The sequence below is a fragment of the Martes martes genome (assembly GCF_963455335.1).
Source record: "Martes martes genome assembly, chromosome: X".
In the NCBI taxonomy this organism is placed as follows: Eukaryota; Metazoa; Chordata; class Mammalia; order Carnivora; family Mustelidae; genus Martes; species Martes martes.
The window spans coordinates 44542586-44560561 of NC_137897.1; the positions used below are offsets into that span (position 1 = coordinate 44542586).

At 51.1% G+C, this 17976-nt stretch overlaps 1 protein-coding gene across 1 annotated transcript in view; it reads right to left on the reverse strand.

Moving 5' to 3' along the window:
• FGD1 (FYVE, RhoGEF and PH domain containing 1) overlaps positions 1-17976 on the reverse strand; it is a gene marked incomplete at its 5' end in the record, with an annotated part of 40439 nt that overhangs the window by 19601 nt on the left and 2862 nt on the right. The window contains 5 exons of the mRNA XM_080831179.1: positions 128-276; positions 968-1057; positions 2356-2791; positions 2919-3096; positions 3402-3575. Of these exons, the coding sequence (XP_080687305.1) occupies positions 128-276; positions 968-1057; positions 2356-2791; positions 2919-3096; positions 3402-3575 (1027 nt within the window). The remainder of the gene's footprint in view (positions 1-127; positions 277-967; positions 1058-2355; positions 2792-2918; positions 3097-3401; positions 3576-17976) is intronic.

Consider the following 17976-nt stretch of genomic DNA (forward strand, 5'->3'; position numbering starts at 1 on the left):
TGATTCCCTTTGTGAAAGGCGGTAAGAGGAGAAGACAGGTGGGAATGAACTCTAGGGCACATTTGTGCCCTGGGTTGGGCAGGCACGCAGACAGAAGGGTAGAAAGACTAGATCTGGGGTCCCTCACCATTCCTCCATGCGTTTCTCTAGCTCAGGCAGCAGGAACTGCTGGTGGAAGCAATAGATGGAGCAGATGTTAGAGAAGATGCCATGGACAACGTCAGCCGGGAAGGAACTGCGGTTCCGAGCTTCTTCCAGTAGCCGGGCACAGAACACCTGTGGGGCAGGGCAGGCGTGTTCAGCCTAGCTGGGCCTGGGGCTTGGCAGGGGAAGGGGCAGCTTGTAGGTGAGGGCACTGTTTGTGGACAGCTCTTTGGAGCTTTGGGATCGGCACTGGTCTCGAGACTGAGGAGAGAGGGAATGGAGTTAGGCTTCTATGTGGGGCTGGATTTTGGGTTATCATGGTTAGGACCTGGAGGTAGGCATTGGAACAATGAGAAGTCAGGAGCAGGGTCAAGGTCAGAATTAGATTCTGGGTCAGATCCATTCATTTAACATCTATTTTTGAGTGCCTACTGTGTGCTACTGTAATGGCTGGGATGACATAGTGAACAAAGCAAGCAGAATTCCCACCCTTATGGATTCTAGTGAATTTGGGGTCAGAAATAGGGCCAGGATTAGAATAAGGATCAGGGTCTAGTTTATGGATGGGGTCAATTCAGCACTTAGGTTAGAGCTGCAGTCAGGGTTGATGTACCTACCCAAAGTTAGGAAGGAGGGTTGATACAAAGATCAAACTTGGGGTCAGTCAGAACTGACTTCAGAGACAGGATAGGGGTCAAGGTCAGAAAGGGGTCTTACCAACTCTAGATTGGTCATGGTAGGGTTGGGCTCAGGCCCTCTTACTTCCTCCCTGGCACCCACCTCCCAGGTCCTGGGGCCCAGGGACCTCCAAGGGGTCATTCACCTGATCCAGGAGATGGAGCCGGGAAACATAGGCCTTCTCAGTTTGCAGGAGCTCATTGGCAATGTGGAACACTTTCTGCTGCACGGTCAACTGGAAAGGAGAAGAGGCAACCACTCATTCATCACCCCATACCCTAACCTTCACCCAAGCCCACAGAATTCTCAGAACAGCTCAGATGCTACTCTAAGCCCAGTGCCACCCTGGGAGAACCTTATTCCCCATCTCTGGACCCATAACCCTCCCAGCTTCAATCTCTGACTCCCCAGTGTATCCTAAAGGCCATTCCTCAATTCTGATGATACACACTCTCTCACTTGGCCACTCATGCACCCAGGCATTTGCCCTCTCTATCCATTTAGCATAGCACAGTGGTTAATTGTGTGGGCCAGGAAGTCAGACTTCCTGGGTTCAAATCCTAGCTCCGCCATTCATTAGCTTGTATAAGTTGTATAACTGCTCTGTATTTAAGTCTTCTCATCTATATATACTGATAGTAATAGGACCTAAATCCATTGGTAACTGAGATAATTAAATGATTGAATATAAGTAAAACATAGCAGACTACAGATTAAGTAGTCTATAAATGTTATTTATTCGCCCACTCAGTTCAGGCAGCAAAGGCTTGCTGAGTACTTGGGGTGTAGAAAACACCAAAGTACAAAAATGCATACAACTAATTGCCTGTTGGCCCAGTTTCCAAATCACTGGACACATGGTTGCTGAGTTGCTGGCCTCAGCTTCTGCACTGGAGCTGGGCTCTGGTGAAGAAGGTGTTCCAGCTGCAACCTAACTGAAGTTCAGGGATGCCTCTGAAAGCAGCCTGAGGCTGCTGGGGCACAGAAAGGGTTTCCTGCTACCAAGAGCCTTCATGGCCACAGCCTCTGGTCCTTCGGGCAGGAGGAGCTCTAGCTCTTGTGTCCCTCTGGTGGCCAGCTGCTGGGGAGTCTGGATGTGAGAAACTTTCCATTTTCTAAATAAGAAAACCGAGGCTTGTGGTAGAGGAGTGGAGACTTGCCCAGTGTCACAGAGCTACTGAGTCTTGGGGTTTTCCGGCTGAAGTAGGACTTGAAGGATCCCCAAGCAGGATGCACATCTTTAAGATGGAAAAACTGAGGTCCAGCTAGTGGTTCTTTGATGAGGGGAGAACAATTATCCCAGTGGGCATTTGGAACTGTGCATAGTCATTTTGGTAGTTACAGTGAAGGGGGCGGGGTGAGGTACAGGTTTGCTACTGATATTTTAGTACCCGGGGACCAGGGAAGCCAAACATCCAAAGTGGAAACAGTGCCCTGTTTTGAGGAATAACAAGCTGGGGAAGAACCAAGTGTAAGAGCCAGGCTCCTGGTTTTTCCACATGGTCGTGTCTCTTGGTAAACATGGGTCAGTACCTCCACAGACTCCTGTCTCTCCATCGGGGGCACTGGGATTTCTCTGTCCTTCTCATCCTCCTCCTCGTCATCCTCCTCCAGGTCGCTATCAACTTCCTGGGAGCCGGGCCGGTGGGAGTCAGCCAAAGCAACAGGGACACTGGCCAGGGCAGGGGTCCCAGGGCACAGGCTGTGGCTGGGGGGCCCATCATCACTGACAAAGCAGGTTTCCTCACTGTTGGATGGCGAGCTGATGCTGTCAATGCCGCTGTCCCGGTTGGGCACCTTCTCGCCATCCCGGGGCCCGGGAGCCAACAGGAACAGGCAGCGGGAGGCCTCACCCTCGGGAAGCTGGGGCACAGGTGGCTGCGGGGGTGGCTGTGGCAACACGGCTGGCTCTATGGGACCTGGGCTGGGGCCAGGGGCTGGCCTATCCGAGGCAACAATCACAGGCTCTCTGAGGTGGGTGGTGGACACACATGGAGGCAGGGTATGAGCTTGACTGAGAGTCCCATTTTATAGCTATCCTTCCTGCCCCAGGCCCACCCTCACTCCCACAGGGTCCCCCTGGGAACCAGACTCACCTTTCAAATTTTTCAATCAGTGAGGATACTGCTGCAGAACTGGGGCTGGCCTCCACCCTAGGGGCCAGGCCCTTGGCCACTCGGGGGTCTGCAGGCAGTGGGCGTGATGGTGGAGGGGGAATGGGCTCAGGTGGGGGGGGCATCCGGGGCATCTGCAGGTAGCTGGGCTTTGGGGGGACTGGAGAAATGGACAGGGAAGAGAGGGGAGATCTCAATGAGCTGAGTTTAGAGGTGGCTGTCATAGTTAGGCCACGAGGCCCTCCACAAACCCCCAGCCTGCCTGGTTGCCCAAGGCAGCTACAGAGCAAGCCTGAGGCAAAATGCCAGTGTGTGCACATCAGCCCCAGGCCACAGCCCTCTGCTGCTAGACCATGGTGCTTCCTATCCTTCTAACAAGGCTTCTTCCTCTGCCACTGGTCAAGCTTTCCCCTCTGCTATTCCCTCTCCTGGGCCATTTCTCCACCCCTCGCTGGAACCACTTACCTTGTGGCTTTGGGCCTGGTGTCCGCTTTAGCGGTGAAGGACGCTGGTTGGGGCTTTCAGTGGGGGGGCCTGGGTCTGAGCGAAGCCGCTGGGGACCTTCTGGATGAGGTTCAAGGCTCTGGCCAGGGTCAAGGGACAAACTTTTAACCAGGATTCGGTTTCCTTGGTGCAGCCCTGCAGAAAAGGAGAACCTGGGTATGAAACAATTGATGTTACCCCAAAGGGGCCAGGGGAGCTGTATGTCTTAGCAGGTACTGGGGTATTGGGTTTCCCTTAGCCCCTTTCCAGGGCATACTGCCTTTCCGGAAAGCCCCTACCACAGCCCTCAGATGGGAAGCCAGGCCCAGGGCTGTGGCTGGCTGTTTTCATCAATAGACAAGAGTTCTTTGTGATCTGTACATTGATTCCTTGTATGTCGGCAGGCATTGTTATTAGGGTGTTAACAGGCTAGGGGTGGGTGCGAGAACCCTACAGTTTGTGTACATGTTTGTAGCCCTTGTTTATATAGCCACAGTGGGCATGCTGAGCCTAGGCCATTCTTCACCCTTTTTCTTAAGGTCCTGAGGACACCTGGCCTTCCTTGTCTACAATTTCATACAGCTGAGTGTGCTCAAAAATGACAAAATTCTATTTCACGAGCGAAAGTTTTGCTCCTTAAAAGCCCAGCCTCGGGGCGCCTGGGTGGCTCAGTGGGTTAAGCCGCTGCCTTCGGCTCAGGTCATGGTCTCGGGGTCCTGGGATCGAGCCCCGCGTCGGGCTCCTTGCTCGGGGGGGAGCCTGCTTCTCTCTCTGCCTCTGCCTGCCTTTCTGCCTGCTTGTGCTCTCTCTCTCTCTCTCTGTCGAATAAATAAATAAAATCTTAAAAAAAAAAAAAAAAAAGCCCAGCCTCTCACTAACCTGTACTACCCTCCTTTACATCCACATACAACCACACACAACCACATACAACCACACACACCCAGCACCCAGAGTTCAGGTCACAGGAATGGCTTTAAAATGGCAGGTAACAAATGCAGAAAATGGGAGGCCTTTTTGCGCTCTCCCTCTTCCCTCACTGTGGGTGCCCTAAGTCCTCCTCTGTCTTTGGTCCTAGGGGAGAGGACAGTTGCCTTTGGGAGAGAAGATTCCATCCAGAAGACAGTGAGGGACCTTCCAGGATGACATGTGCCAAAGGGAAAGAGTGTGGGGCTCAGGTGGGCCTGGCTGGGCAGGTAGCTGTGACTGAGTAGTCAGTGTGGGGGTGGGGGACAAAGCAGAGAGGGCAAACCCTGCAGGCAGGCTGAGGAGCTAGGTGACCATCCTGTGGGCAGAAGGAAGTCATGAAAGGCCATGGCTGAAAGGCCATGGCATAGGGAAGGACGCAGGCAAACAGGTGTGAGGACAAGAGAGTGAGTGGCAGCCAAGAGCTCTCAGAGCTCCCACCCACATGTGGTGTTGGTTTTGCGGGGCCCCAGCCACACAGTCTCTCACAGCCACAGGATCTGTTACCCCGTGTTACAGAGTCTCACACTGACCAATCACAAAAGGGCCCATGCAGTTACTGAGCCACATGGTGTTATTTAGACTGTTTCAGTCAACTGCAGGGCCACACAAACTCCAATACCCAATCACATGGTGTCATGCTCCTGAAAGCCTGGTCACACACAGTCACCAAAACCCACAGTCACCAACTCATATTTTCACACAGCTCCACAGTATCACATACACAGGCCAACCTGGTCATGCACACTCACAAAGACAGTCACACAGTGGCAAGCCTATCATTTTATGCAGTTTCATACGATAATTTCCCAACCACTTACCATCATATATACTCCTCAAAGCTGGTGACACCGAGTCACAAAGACATACAGAGTCATTTACACTGTATCTCACAATTGCAGGGCAACAGTGTGTCATACACACTGTAATACGGTGTTACAGGTTCACACACCTGCAAGTGGTTTGCGCAGTCATGAGGACTAGAGCCACGCAGGTTCGTTATACCATGTCAGATAGGACCTCACACAGTGGGATGATATCACAAAGTCATACACCGCCAGGTACCCAGAAACGCAGACACACGATCACAGACATATGGCCTAATTTACTCCTGTGTCATACTCATGAAACAAACGTGGCCTTGGGTCTTAGGGGCTGAGGCACACATACACACCTGACATTTGACTACTGGTCTAAATGGTCATGGTGTCACAGGTGCCCTCCATTGCAAAAACATACAGCTAACATGAACAGACACCCTATGGGGTTGCATGGGCAAAAAAAAAAAAAAATAATAATCACAGGGAATTTTAGGTCTTGCCGTCCTGGAGGGAAGGAATAGCCCAACCCACACTGTTCCAGCAGCTTCCCTGGGTCTCTGGCCCCATTCTGGCCCCAATCCAGCCAGGCAGGTCCCAGGGGAGTTGGGTCATGGTCCCCTCCCAGTCCTGAAGGAACATGGTGGCCCAGCCCCCAGGCCAAGCCTCATTCATACCACCCCATACCTTGCCTTGGGTGCAGTTTCCTCACTTCCTTTCCCACCTGGGCAGGCAGGGCCCTAACTGGGAGGGAGGACGTGCTTCTCTCAGTTCAGCTTACCCTGCCCTGCTCAGCATATCCTGGCCTGGTCCTGCCCTACCATCCCCCTGGGTGTGGGTTGAAGAGGATGAATCACTTGGAGGGTGGCACATGAGGAGACTCAGTTTGAGAGACACATGGCCAGAGAAGGTGAGAGACGGAGTAGTTGATAGCGCCAGAGATCCAGCAGGCAAAGCCAGGCACCCTACTGTGCAGAGCTTCCCCCCTCCGAGATACAGGCATAGGTGCCAGGGTCTCAGGTGCCCCTTGTCTGCCTCCTTAGGGCTCCAACTCACCCTGTCTTCACACCTCAAAGCAGGCAGTCCTCCTGGGTGAGCCCTCCCTACCCCATCTGTACAGAGCAGCTGGGGGGCCCCTGGCTGGGCTTTTCTCTCTTCACTCCACTACTTGTTCTGGGGATAGGGTGACCATACCATTCTTTATGGCCCTGCTCTGGCCTACCCTCTACTCCTTTTCCCCCCACCTCACCTGGGAGCCCACCAGTGGGCCTGCTCTCCTTTCCTTCTGCCCCCTTGTGGGCAGCCCTGCATAGCGGAAGGCTGGATAAGATTCAAATATTCTGGGACACTCTGCATTCCCAGGAGAGAGGGGCAGGGACTGTGAGCTCAGGATCTGATGAGGAGATGAAGGCAGAGAAGGGGCAGTGGCTTGCTCAAGGTCACGCAGCAAGTCCACAGCTGAGCTTCAGCAGGTGGGTCCTGCCCTGGACCCCTTTCTTAACCCTGCCCCTCAAGGATAAGCTGGAAAAGAGGGGAAGTAGGAGAGGCAGTGTTGTACCCCAGTGTTTAAGAAAGTCATGAGCTGCAGTGTGGCTAGTGAACTAGTACAATACCTCTATGCCCACCGACTGGGAGATGACATCAGGGTTCCAGCTCAGGAGCTGAGGCCTGGCCAAGAACAGCGGAGGCTCCACTGAAGGAAGAAGGTTCAAGATCCCCCCTCTCCAGTGTCAGTGCTCCTCATGCCTGTCCCTCTGCCTCCATTTCCTTGTCTCCTCCTATGGGTTCCCTCAGTGGCCCCCTTGTCCCCAGCTCTTGCTCCTGCCACATGGGTGGAGGGACCTCCAGCTCGGGGCATGACACTTGCATGAGAGCCTTTTGTGACTTTCCACAGCCCATGGGGAGGATAGGAACTTCTCAGCTAGGCCTCCATGGCACCTCACGATTCTGTTGAACTCTCTGCTTTCCCTAGGCTTAGCTCAGATCCCCCAGGCATTTCTGAGCCCTACTCTGAACCTAGAAGACTCACTGCTAGAAGATGTGAAAATCCCATCTCTGCCCCTAGGAAGCTCCCAAGGGAGACCTTCTCCCTTCCTGGAGACCACAGCCTTTCCCACTACCCTGTCCCATCCCCTCCTGGCTAGGTCCTGCATTGGTTTTCTCCAGCCCATTTTTTATAGTTGACAGTCCACGGCATTCTCTTTCATCCACGTACACTTGCGCCCTGACAGAGTCCTCCACCAGCACTGCCTCCCTCCACTACTGGGTTTACCAGAGTCCCCAGGGCCCATTAGAACAGAGGCCACAAAGGGCCGCACCCCACAGAGAGAAAGTTACACCACCCAACCTTATGATACTTTCGTGAAAATCTACCCAGCCACACACTGACAATGCGCAGCCCTCAAAGACCTCGTGAGAGCCACAGAGTCATTCACATGTCCCTATGGAACATGCTCGGCACTTTATGCTCACCCACAACCATGGCTGCCATTCTGGTATCTCTTGTCATTGACCTGAAGCACACCCTGGGCACCCCAGGAGTGCCTGGGCACTGTCCTACCTCTTCTGTGGGGGTGGGGGTGTGCAGTCCCAGCAAGACTTCAGCAAGCAAAAGGTAATTTTGATCTTAGCCCTCAGGGAGCTCCCAATCTCAAAGACAAGAGACTCATTCAGGAAAAAAAAGCTAAGTGAGGCTCAGGAAATGCAAGGCAGGGGAGGGAGGTGGGAGACAGCCTGTTGGGACAGGGGAAGCTCAGGGGAGGGAGAGGCCAGGGACAGGGCAACCAGATAAAGTACAGAATGCCCAGTTAAATTTTAATTTCAGATCAACAATGAATAATTTCTTAGGATAAGCATGTCTCATGCTTACTTACACTAAAAATGTATTATGCCGTACTAAAATATTGTTTGTTGAATATGTGAAATTCAAATTTATCTGTACTTTATTTGAGCAAATTTTAGCAACCTCAGTCAAGGGAGGCTTAGAGTCAACGAGGCAAAGCCAGGCCTCTGAGGCGGCACCTGGCAACCAGGGCCCCCTAGTCTCTCGTCCAGTTAAGCCTCAGGCAAGCTGTGGTCTCTACCCAATTTCCCTGCAATGGGCACCTGAGTGCTCATGACAGTGACATTATTTCAGGGATAACCTTGAATATGGTCTTATTTGTTAAAAAAAAGCAAGGATAATCATTTAGAACCTGTGATATATTACTATCCCAAAGAAGGGGTGGCATGACTGTGCTCACTGACCAGATTGTGTGTGTTCAGGTGTTGTGGCACCTTTTTAGAAAGAGCTGGTTTGGGGGTGCCTGGATGGCTGAGTTGGTCAGGCGTCCGACTCTTGATTTTGGCTCCAGTCATGACCTCAGGGTTGTGAGATCAAGCCCTGTCATGGGCTCTGCACTGGGTGTGGAAACTGCTTGAGGTTCTCTCTTCCTCTCCTTCTGCCTCCCCCACTTTCTCCTTTTCTTATTAAAAAAAAAAAAAAGGAAGAGCTGGTTCGGGAGCCATAGAGACCCTGGTTAAATCCCAACACCCTCACTTACTAGTTGTGTGACCCTGGGCAAAGCCTCTCTATCTATCTGAACCTCAGTTTCCTTGTTCAGAAAACTAGATAGTAATCACAGTCCCCTAATTTTGGGGAGTCCATGAAACAAAGAAGGGAAAGAGCATAGTGTCTCCCACCCACATGGCAATGTGAGTGAAACTTGAAAGCCAACAGAACCACATATCCGTGAAGACACGAAACTATGCACACAGGTACATAAACCCACAGGCTGCAGGCTGCAACCCAACACAAAGCTATTGACTCACCAAGAAACACAAGCAAACCCAGCCAGAGAGGGAACACAGAATCCAGCCCCACTCTCCTCGACAGCTCCTCAGATCAGGGCAGGATTCCTACTAGAGGTGGCATGGCAAAGAAAAGACAATGATACCCCATCCCGCAATTCAAACTCCATTGAAAACACAAATCATACGAAACTATAAAATAAGTGTTCAGAAGTATAATGGAGTTTTGAATTTTTCCATGACAACTTACTGTTACTGAAATGATAAAATCATTCCAAAAATTGTTTCTGGTTCCTGCATGCCCCTACTTGGCAGGTGCCCTGAGCACCTGCTTTGGGGCTCCTGGCAAAGCAGGTCTGTCCTCTAGCTGTTGGAACATAAAGACTCCTGCATTTGCCCATTTCCACTGGAATGACCCAGTCTCTCCCTCACCTCTGTTAATTTAAGCTCCCAGCATCCCCCTTGGCTGGTCAGCAATACCCCCTCTCCCATCTCCTAGTTGTAGCCTTGGCCTCATCTCAAGTCAGCTAATAGGGCCTCAGACTGGATCTCAGCCATTAACTCCATGGTGACCTGGGGAGTTGCTTCACAGCTCTGGACCCCAATTTCCTCATCTGCAAAATGGGGGAGAATATGTGTGTACTTCTCATTTTGAGGACCTGTTATGATGCTAGAATGGGCAGAAGCTGGGCCCAGCGCTCATGCCTCCAGACCCCCCACTGCATGCTTCTCCCCACAGCCCCCAGATCTCTGTCTCTCCAGGCTAAGAGGTAGGCCCCAGGGACAGTTGGAATTCCTGGGGGTGGGGTGGGGTGGGGTGGAAAAAGGGAACAGAGGGAGTGGAGAAGAAAGAACAACAGCAAGTAAGAAAGTGCCTTTTGGAAAGCCAGCTCTGATGGGGGGTAGGGGAGTCCTTCAGTTTGAGAAAAAAGCAGGGGATAAAGGCATAGCTGCCCACTTTTCCCACCTTCCCCTTGAATGTGAGGTCCAGCCCTGCTGCCCTACCCCTTTGCAGCCAGAGTAGCCCAGGCCTTGCTTGGCTTGACAGATGTTCTCTCTGAAAGTTCAAACACAAAGCTCTGTCAAGTGTGAGATGTGCCGGGAGAGCTGTCTATGGGAACCCTATGGGTAGATCTGAAAGTTCCTTCCTTGAAGTGGACTGGTATTCTGAACATGAGGACTCTGCCGAAAAACAGAGGCACCTTCTGCAGGGTGAAGACACTTTTGGAAAGTAGGAGCCACTTCCAAGAGTTTCCTAGAGTCTTCCTTCCTGCAAAATACAGAAACTTTCTACAAAATGGAGGTCTTTTTGATAAAAAGAATGCCCCTTCTGTAAATGGAAGAAATTTCTACAAAGTGGAGGAGACTTCTTCAAAATGGAGGGACATTTTGTAAAGTGAGGAGAGTTCTATAAAGACCTTTTGGTAAAACGGATGACCTGTCTGAAGGACTCTCTGCCAAACATTAGACTCTTCTGTAAAATGGAGGAAGTCTTTTGTAGAGTGAGCCCCTTCTGTAAAGTGCAGGATGTTTCCGTAAAATGTGTACCCTCATGTAAAGTGAGGACCTTCCTGTAAAATGGAACAGTATCAGGCATTAGGGAATGATAGAGACTGGGGTAAATTGGAGACCACATGCCTCACTTGAAGCAGGGATAGTAGCTCCCCCCTTCTACCCAATTATCACTTTGCAGGCACAGGGCCCTGTGTTTTCAGATCTTCCGATATTTCCAGAGAATCAGAAATCCAGACTTTTACATGAAATCCCCTAATTTTGAAAACAGTGAGTAGGCCAATTATTTGTGAGTCAAATTCAGCTTGGGGTCCACCACTTTGGGGTGTCTGAATTAGATGGTCCTTAAGGCCCCTTCCACCTCTGTTGTTTACCTCCTGCCCTATCTGACATGCTCTGGCCTTGGGTGGCAGCCTTGGCGGCCCCTTCTTCCACCGTCTGCTAGAGCCCAATCTTTTCTGGGCCAGAGCAGGCTCATGCAATACTTGTCAGCAGTTTCCTGAACTGGAATCCTTTTGTTCTGCTTGGTCCAGTTTACACTTTGCCCTGAGCAAGATGCCTGGAGAAGAGAGCAGGGGATTTCAAGAACCTTCAAAACTCTCTGAAACTGACAGTGTTCACTTTTTAGTGGAGGGAATAAAGTATGGGGGTTCAACTGTTTGTTAAGCACCTACTCAGCATCAGGCTTCGTATCAATGCTTTCCTGTATGGCATCCTCCTAACAACCCTGCAAACTATTAGTTCCATTTTATAGGCAAGAAAAGCAAGACACAGAGAAGCAAAATAACTTGTCTGTGGATACACAGTTAGAGCTGGGACGGGATCCCAAGCATGTCTGTGTCCAGAGTCACAGAGCACATCCTCAGCCAATGTTTGCTGAGTTGGTGAAGAAATCACATTTTGAGGTGGGGGGTGGGGTGGGGATGACTTTCTAAAGGAGGTGGTTTTTGAGTTCATGATCCTGCAGGCAATGGAAAAAATTGAGCAAAGGTGTGAGTAATAGGTGGGAAGGTGAGGAGCATGTTTGAGGGCACAATGAACACAGTCCAGGGTTTGTAAAAAATGTTCCCAAACAGGAGGAAGGGAGCAGGAAGGGCCAGAAGACAGGCAGGCACCCCTGCCCCAACACACACCAACCACAACCACAACCAAGATTAAGAATTCATAGGGGGCATACAGAGACAGACATTGGCACTGAAACACACACACACACACACACACACACACAAATGCATGCATAAGACCTACATACAGAAACACACATGCAGAAACATCTAGAAACTCTCAGGGGCTTAGACAGAACCAAGCTGATACACAAGCAGGCAAACAGGAACATACAACAAATACAGACCCAAAGATACACATAGACACACGCAAATATATACAGATACACACTCAAACATACAGACGGACATACAGAAATAAGAACATTAAGATACACACAAAACAGACCCTTGGGGACAAAGACAGCCAGGCACATGTGCACACATGCACGTGCACACACACACACCACACACACACACACACACACACACACACACGCCACGGCCACATGAGAGCACAGGCAGCCCATCCCTCTTCCAGTTGCTGGATTGCTGTAAGGGCCTGGCCACCTCCTCCCTGTGTCTCTGGACCTGAGGCCAGAGAAGGATGGGGGTGGTTGCTCCACCCCCAGGAGGGGCTGGGGACTTCAGAGGACAGGAAGAGAAGGGAGTGGAGCTGCAGCTGGAAGAACTGGGGGCAGTAATTACCCAGTGCTGGGGCTGCCACGCTGGCTGGGATTTCCCTTCCTGTGAGGACAAAGCCACTAGGGGATCACCCCTCTGACCCCTGCTGTGTGTGACCCCCAGGACCCCAAGATTGTCCCATCTCACTTCCCCTCTCACCAGAAGCCTGGTCAAATTTGAGAGTTAGTAACACGAAGGCATCATGAGGGAAAAAGGCAGAGAGAGAGAGAGAGGGAGAGAGAGAGAGACTGAAACCAAGACAAGGAGGGAGAAGACCGGAAGGATGACTGCGAAGACTGCCGAGCCGAGAGCCGAGAGCCGACAAGTAGAGAGGGAAACCGTAAGGGCGGGGGCAAGTCAGAAGGGAGACAGGGACAGTGAGGGATCCAGGCTTAGAGAAGCAAGCGGGAAGAAACAAAAAGGGCAGACCAGGGCCATTTGTCAAACACGGCATGTGTCATGCTGAGTGCTATGGGGTTTTTGTTACCTGTGGCAAATTCTTAAGACAACGCTAAGAGGTGGGCATGATAACCCCATTTTACAGATGTTAAAACTGAGGCTCAGGGAGGTGAAGAGACTTGCCCAAGGTCACATGAAGCTAGAAAGTGGCGGAGCTGGGTCTGGGCTGGGGTGGAGGGAGCCTCTCACCACTGCGTGACCCTGCCAGAGATTCACAACCCAGAGATCCCTGAACGAATTCTCTGGAGAACAGAAGCAGTCAGTGAGGCTTGAAGAATGGAGCCCCTAAGAGATGCACAGTAAGAGAGACCCACACCTTCCCTGCCCCACTTCCTGCTGCCCCTGGGGCTGTGTCAACACCTGGAATGCATTAGGCAGGGAGGCCCTGCCTAGGGGAACTGGGAAGAAGCTAAGGCAGGGGAGCAGGGAAGGTGAAGGTGAAGGCAGAGGTAGTGGTGTGGACAGCTGCTGTGCTTCTAGCAGACCCAAGTGGAAGGGCTGCTATGCCAGCTGTAGCTCCCTGGGGCCAGCTTTGCCAGTCCCGCCTTTCCCCGCTTTCTACAGGCGCCTTCCCTCTGTGACTTAACCCCTTCCATGCCTGGGCTATAGGAAAGCACCACAGAGGGCTGAAAGCTGCCAGCACTGGGAAAAGCCTCCCATTCCCTGTGGGCCTCAGCCACACACCCGTGCCCTCACCCTCCTGCCTTTAACTCTGGGGCCCAGGGGGGCACAGCACATGCCAGCTGGGCACTGCCACCTGGATGCCCCATCCCCTCTCTTCAGGCTCACTCAGACTCTGGGTGTCCCAAGCCACATCCAGCCCCCAGTGGCTCCTCCTCCTGCCTTCCCCATCCCAAGAGTGGCACATCCATTCCTGCAGTACCCCAAGCCAGAGGCTGGGCTTTCTCCGTGTCTCCTCCCTCTCCCTCAACTCACACATCCAGGCCAGACCCCAAGCCCTAGCAGACCTGACTTTCTTAGCTTTAGAATCCATAAGCTTTTCCCCACTCTCCAGCTTCCTAACTGGTTTCCCTCCCATCCTCTCTGCAAGGCATTCTCCACACCACAACCAGCTTCAGAAACAGTCTGCTTTAATTCCTGCAGCCCTGCGAAGGGCTCCCATTTGCCTCCCGGGTGAACTTCAACCTCCTGAGCTTGGGGACAAGTAAGGCCCAGCTCAAGAACACTTCCCCGCCCCCGCCCTCCGGCCACAATGGCTTCTTGTCTGTTCCTCGAAAGTGCTCTCTTCCGCCTGGGTCTCTGGCACATGTTGTTCCCATGGCCTGAATGGCTTTTCCGCTTTGCCTTACCTCTGGACTCCCATTTATCTCTGGAGTCTCAAGTGTTCTCTTTTCCCTGCTTACCCCGCCCCCCATATGTTCCTGCAGCATCTGTGCTTAGAATTACTTGTCATATAGATCTTCTCTGCTAGGAAGAAGCTCTGTGAGCCCAAGGATTGTGCCTGTCTTGTTGCACACCAAGCACCTTGCACGGGGCCAAGCACGTAGTCCATCTTTAATAAATGTTTGTTGAATAAAGAGATGCCTTTCTTCCTCCCCTTTCACTTTCCCTTATCTGCCAAGTATTTATTACCAATGTTATATGCCAGACAAATGAGATGATCAGGTCCCAGGGTTATAAATGGGGAAACTAAGGCCCTGAGACGGGAAAGGAGGTCCGGGGGGGGCACAGTGCACCAGTGGCAGAGCCAGGAGCCCTGAGGTTTGTTCAGCTACTGTCCTGCATCCTTGTCTTCAGCTCTGTGTGGGTTTTGAAGCACATTTTGGAGAAGTGGTGCCTTCCAAGTCCGAGGAACTGGTATTAGAGCCCGGAGAGGCTGGACTTAGTGCTCCAAGGATGTCTGCTCTCTCCAGAGGAGGGAACATAACTCTGCTGGGCTGACCAATGGCAGACTGTGCTTCCTGCCCTCATTCCAGACAGGTCCTAGCCCCAAACAGCCAGGATCTGGCCAGCTCCACATCTCCCTAAGGCATTTAGCTAACTGATCCCCAGAAAGCCATGGTTGGAGTCTGTCTTAGATACAGCCGCCACTCACCTTTAAGGAGGCAGGTAGCTCCAGCCAGGCCATCCTACAGGGACAGAGGTACCTGAAAGGGCCGAGAAACGGGGATGCCAACCACCTGCACCTTGGAAGCTTCAATTCCTTTAGTTCTGTCTGGGGAAGTCCTTTCCCCAGCTATCCAGAGTCTTTATATTTTGTTGTGTTTCTTTGGAAGGCCCTGGCTGACTGAACCAAATCTGGGTCTTTTCCCAGACATTCCCTCAGAATCTCAAATGGCTGCTCTCCAAAAATCCCCAGCAGAGCCCACCCCTGCCTCCTGTCATGAGCCCCCTCTTCTTTCCATGAGCGACCTCCTTCTGTGACCTCTCGGGATGCCCTCAAAAGGGAGAACATCGAGAGAGCCACAGGAATTTACTTTGCCCATGTCCGATTTGTGTTTTAGGAGTATTGCATCAGTTCTTTGCAACAGCCACTAGCCTGGGTATCTGTGAAATGGGTCTCAGCTTTATGCAAATGTGCTTTAAAACACTGCCCTCCCTCCCCGAGGCATTTCTAAGGCAAAGTTTGGGCACGTGACGAATGACCCACCTGAATATGACTCTGCTGACCTCACTATCTGTGTCTTCAGGCATGGGACTGGACCCCAGAACCGTACACACTTCTCCCCATGAGCTATTTTGTGATCCACGGTATGCATTGGTGGTGAGAATTCCCAAACAGCTCTGGCCCAGTCCTCTCTCTTTTGAGCTTTCCAAACCTACACCCAGACGCCTGCTGGCCACTTCCACCTGGATGTCCCCCAAGGCTTTCAAACTCAATATCCTCCCTCAAACCTGCTCTTTCTCTTGCAGGTAGATGGCCCCAAACCCATCCACTGGGTCACTGTAGTTGGTTTCAGACAACAACCCAAACTCATCCTGGACTTTTCCTTCTTCCTTGGTCTCTACATCCAAGCCACCACCAAGGCCTGTCTGTGTTAGCCCTGAAATATCTCTCAGATCTTATCATCCTTACCTATTGCCATTACTCTAACTCAAGCTACGATCACCTGTCACCAGGATGACTATGACCTCCACCTGCCTGTCTCCCTGCTCCCATTCCTGCATCCCTATCATCCACTCTCCACATGTAGCTATGGGGATCTCCCAAACACCCACATCTAAGCCCAGCATTCCCCTGCTTAGTAAACCCTTCCATAATTCCCCTTGGCCCTCAGGATAAAGTTCCTTTCCTAGCCTTATCCCTTACTCCTCTCAATACACTTCCAGTTCCCAGCATGCCCCAAGCCTCAGTGCCCTTGCTCCCACTGAGATTCTTACCTGATCTGCCCTCCATGTTCCTCTTAGCTCTACAAACCTTGCTGACACCCTTTAGAGCCCTTGCTTTGGGCCAGGCCCTGTGGTGGGTGCTGCTGATGCCAGGGTTTCTCCTGCCTAGAGTCCCAGAACTGCAACTGCTTTCCAACTTGAAATGCCAAATGGCAGCCACTCACTAGAGTTAGGCATAGATGGTAAACTGAGGCAGCTGGTGTTTGTGCATATGTGAGTGAGGGGTTGACTCACTCCCTTTAGCTTAGATCCCCTGCCTTCCTTTGGAGTTGGGAGGGAAGGAGGTAGGCCTTCTTAAGGTCCTAAGGAGACGGCCTCAGAGGGGAGGCCTACACATCTTCCTGACTCTAATCATGTTGATTTACCATAGGACCATGAATAAGCTGCCTCTCTGAGCCTCCACTACCCCAGCTAAAAATCAGTTCCCACTCTAGGCTGTGCATCAGAATCACCTGGGAAGCTTTAAAAATAGATTCCTGGATTGCAACCCCAAGATTCTGGAGCTCTGAGGTGGAGTCTGGGAATCACATTTATTTGTTCAGAGTCAACAGGGGATTCTGATGTTCACCCAGTTTGGGAAACCCAGAACTAGATGGTGTCCAGGGCCCTTTCTGGCTCCCATTCTAACTCTTGGAGTCTCTGATGATGTCCTAGGCTCCAAATTAGAGGGGAGTCAGCCCTATTGCTGCCCCCCTCAATTGGCTTAGTTCTTCCACTACCCATGAAAAGACTCTTACATTAGATGCAACTATTTTGACTGAGACAGAGCCCAAGCTACTCCCCACCTAGCATCCAGAAGGATATTCTAGGCCTCAAAACTGAGGAATAGGGTAGGGTTTCCCCCAAATCTCTATGAGCAAACCTAGGCTGGGGACTCCTTTCTGACTCTCTGAAAGCCTTCTCTGGCATCTTTCCAGGTTTAAATAACCTGGAAAATTGGTGTAAAAACAATTGCCCTCTCCCCCTTCCAGAAATCAGGTAAAGAGAAAGCAGTTTGAAGAAATTGAAGGTTTTTCACATGGATAAGATAGAACTACAGTGGACCCTTGAACAACATGGTATGAACAGCACAGGTCCACTTATATGTGGATTTTTTTCAATAAATATAGTATAGTACCATGAATGTATTTCTTCTTATGATTTTTTCTTTTTTTAAGGTTTATTTATTTATTTTAGAGACACAGAGAGGGGGGAGAGTGCATGTGCAAGTCATAGGAGGGCCAGAGGGAGAGAGAGAATCCTAAGCAGACTCTGCACTGAGCACAGAGCCCAATGTGGGGCTCAATCTCACCACCCTGAGATCATGACCCGAGCTAAAATCAAGAGTCAGATGCTTAACTGACTGAGCCTACCCAGGCGCCCCTTCTCTTATGATTTCTTGATAACATTTTCTTTTCTCTAGCTTACTTTAAGAATTAAGTATATAGTACACATACAAAATGATATGTTACTTGACTGTTTATGTTATTGGTAAGGATTCTGGTCAAAGTTAGGCTATTAGGTAGTTATGTTTTTGGGGAGTCAAAAGTTATACACAGATTTTTGACTGTGCAAGTAGGGGCATGGGGGCTCATAACCCTAACTCCCCCATTGTTCAAGCATCAACTGTATTATTTTTAAGCACCCCACCAGGTTGGGCCACTGGTCCCTAAGGATGGTGATTCAATACAAGCCTCAGCACACAGAAATCTTAGCATGTGGACTAAAATGTTTCAACCCTTTAATTGAGAGGACTCTCTCTCTTTCTCTCTCTCTCTTTCTGTCTGTCTGTTTCTCTTTCTCTCTCTCACACACAGACACACACCCTACAACCACCAACCCTGCCCTCTTTGGGCCAATTATAGGCAAGTTCTGTGGAGAGAGAAGCAAGTCACTTGTGCCTAAACCCGGGCCAGCTGGGCAGTGGGGGAGGCAGGCCTCTCACACCCCATGCTGCTG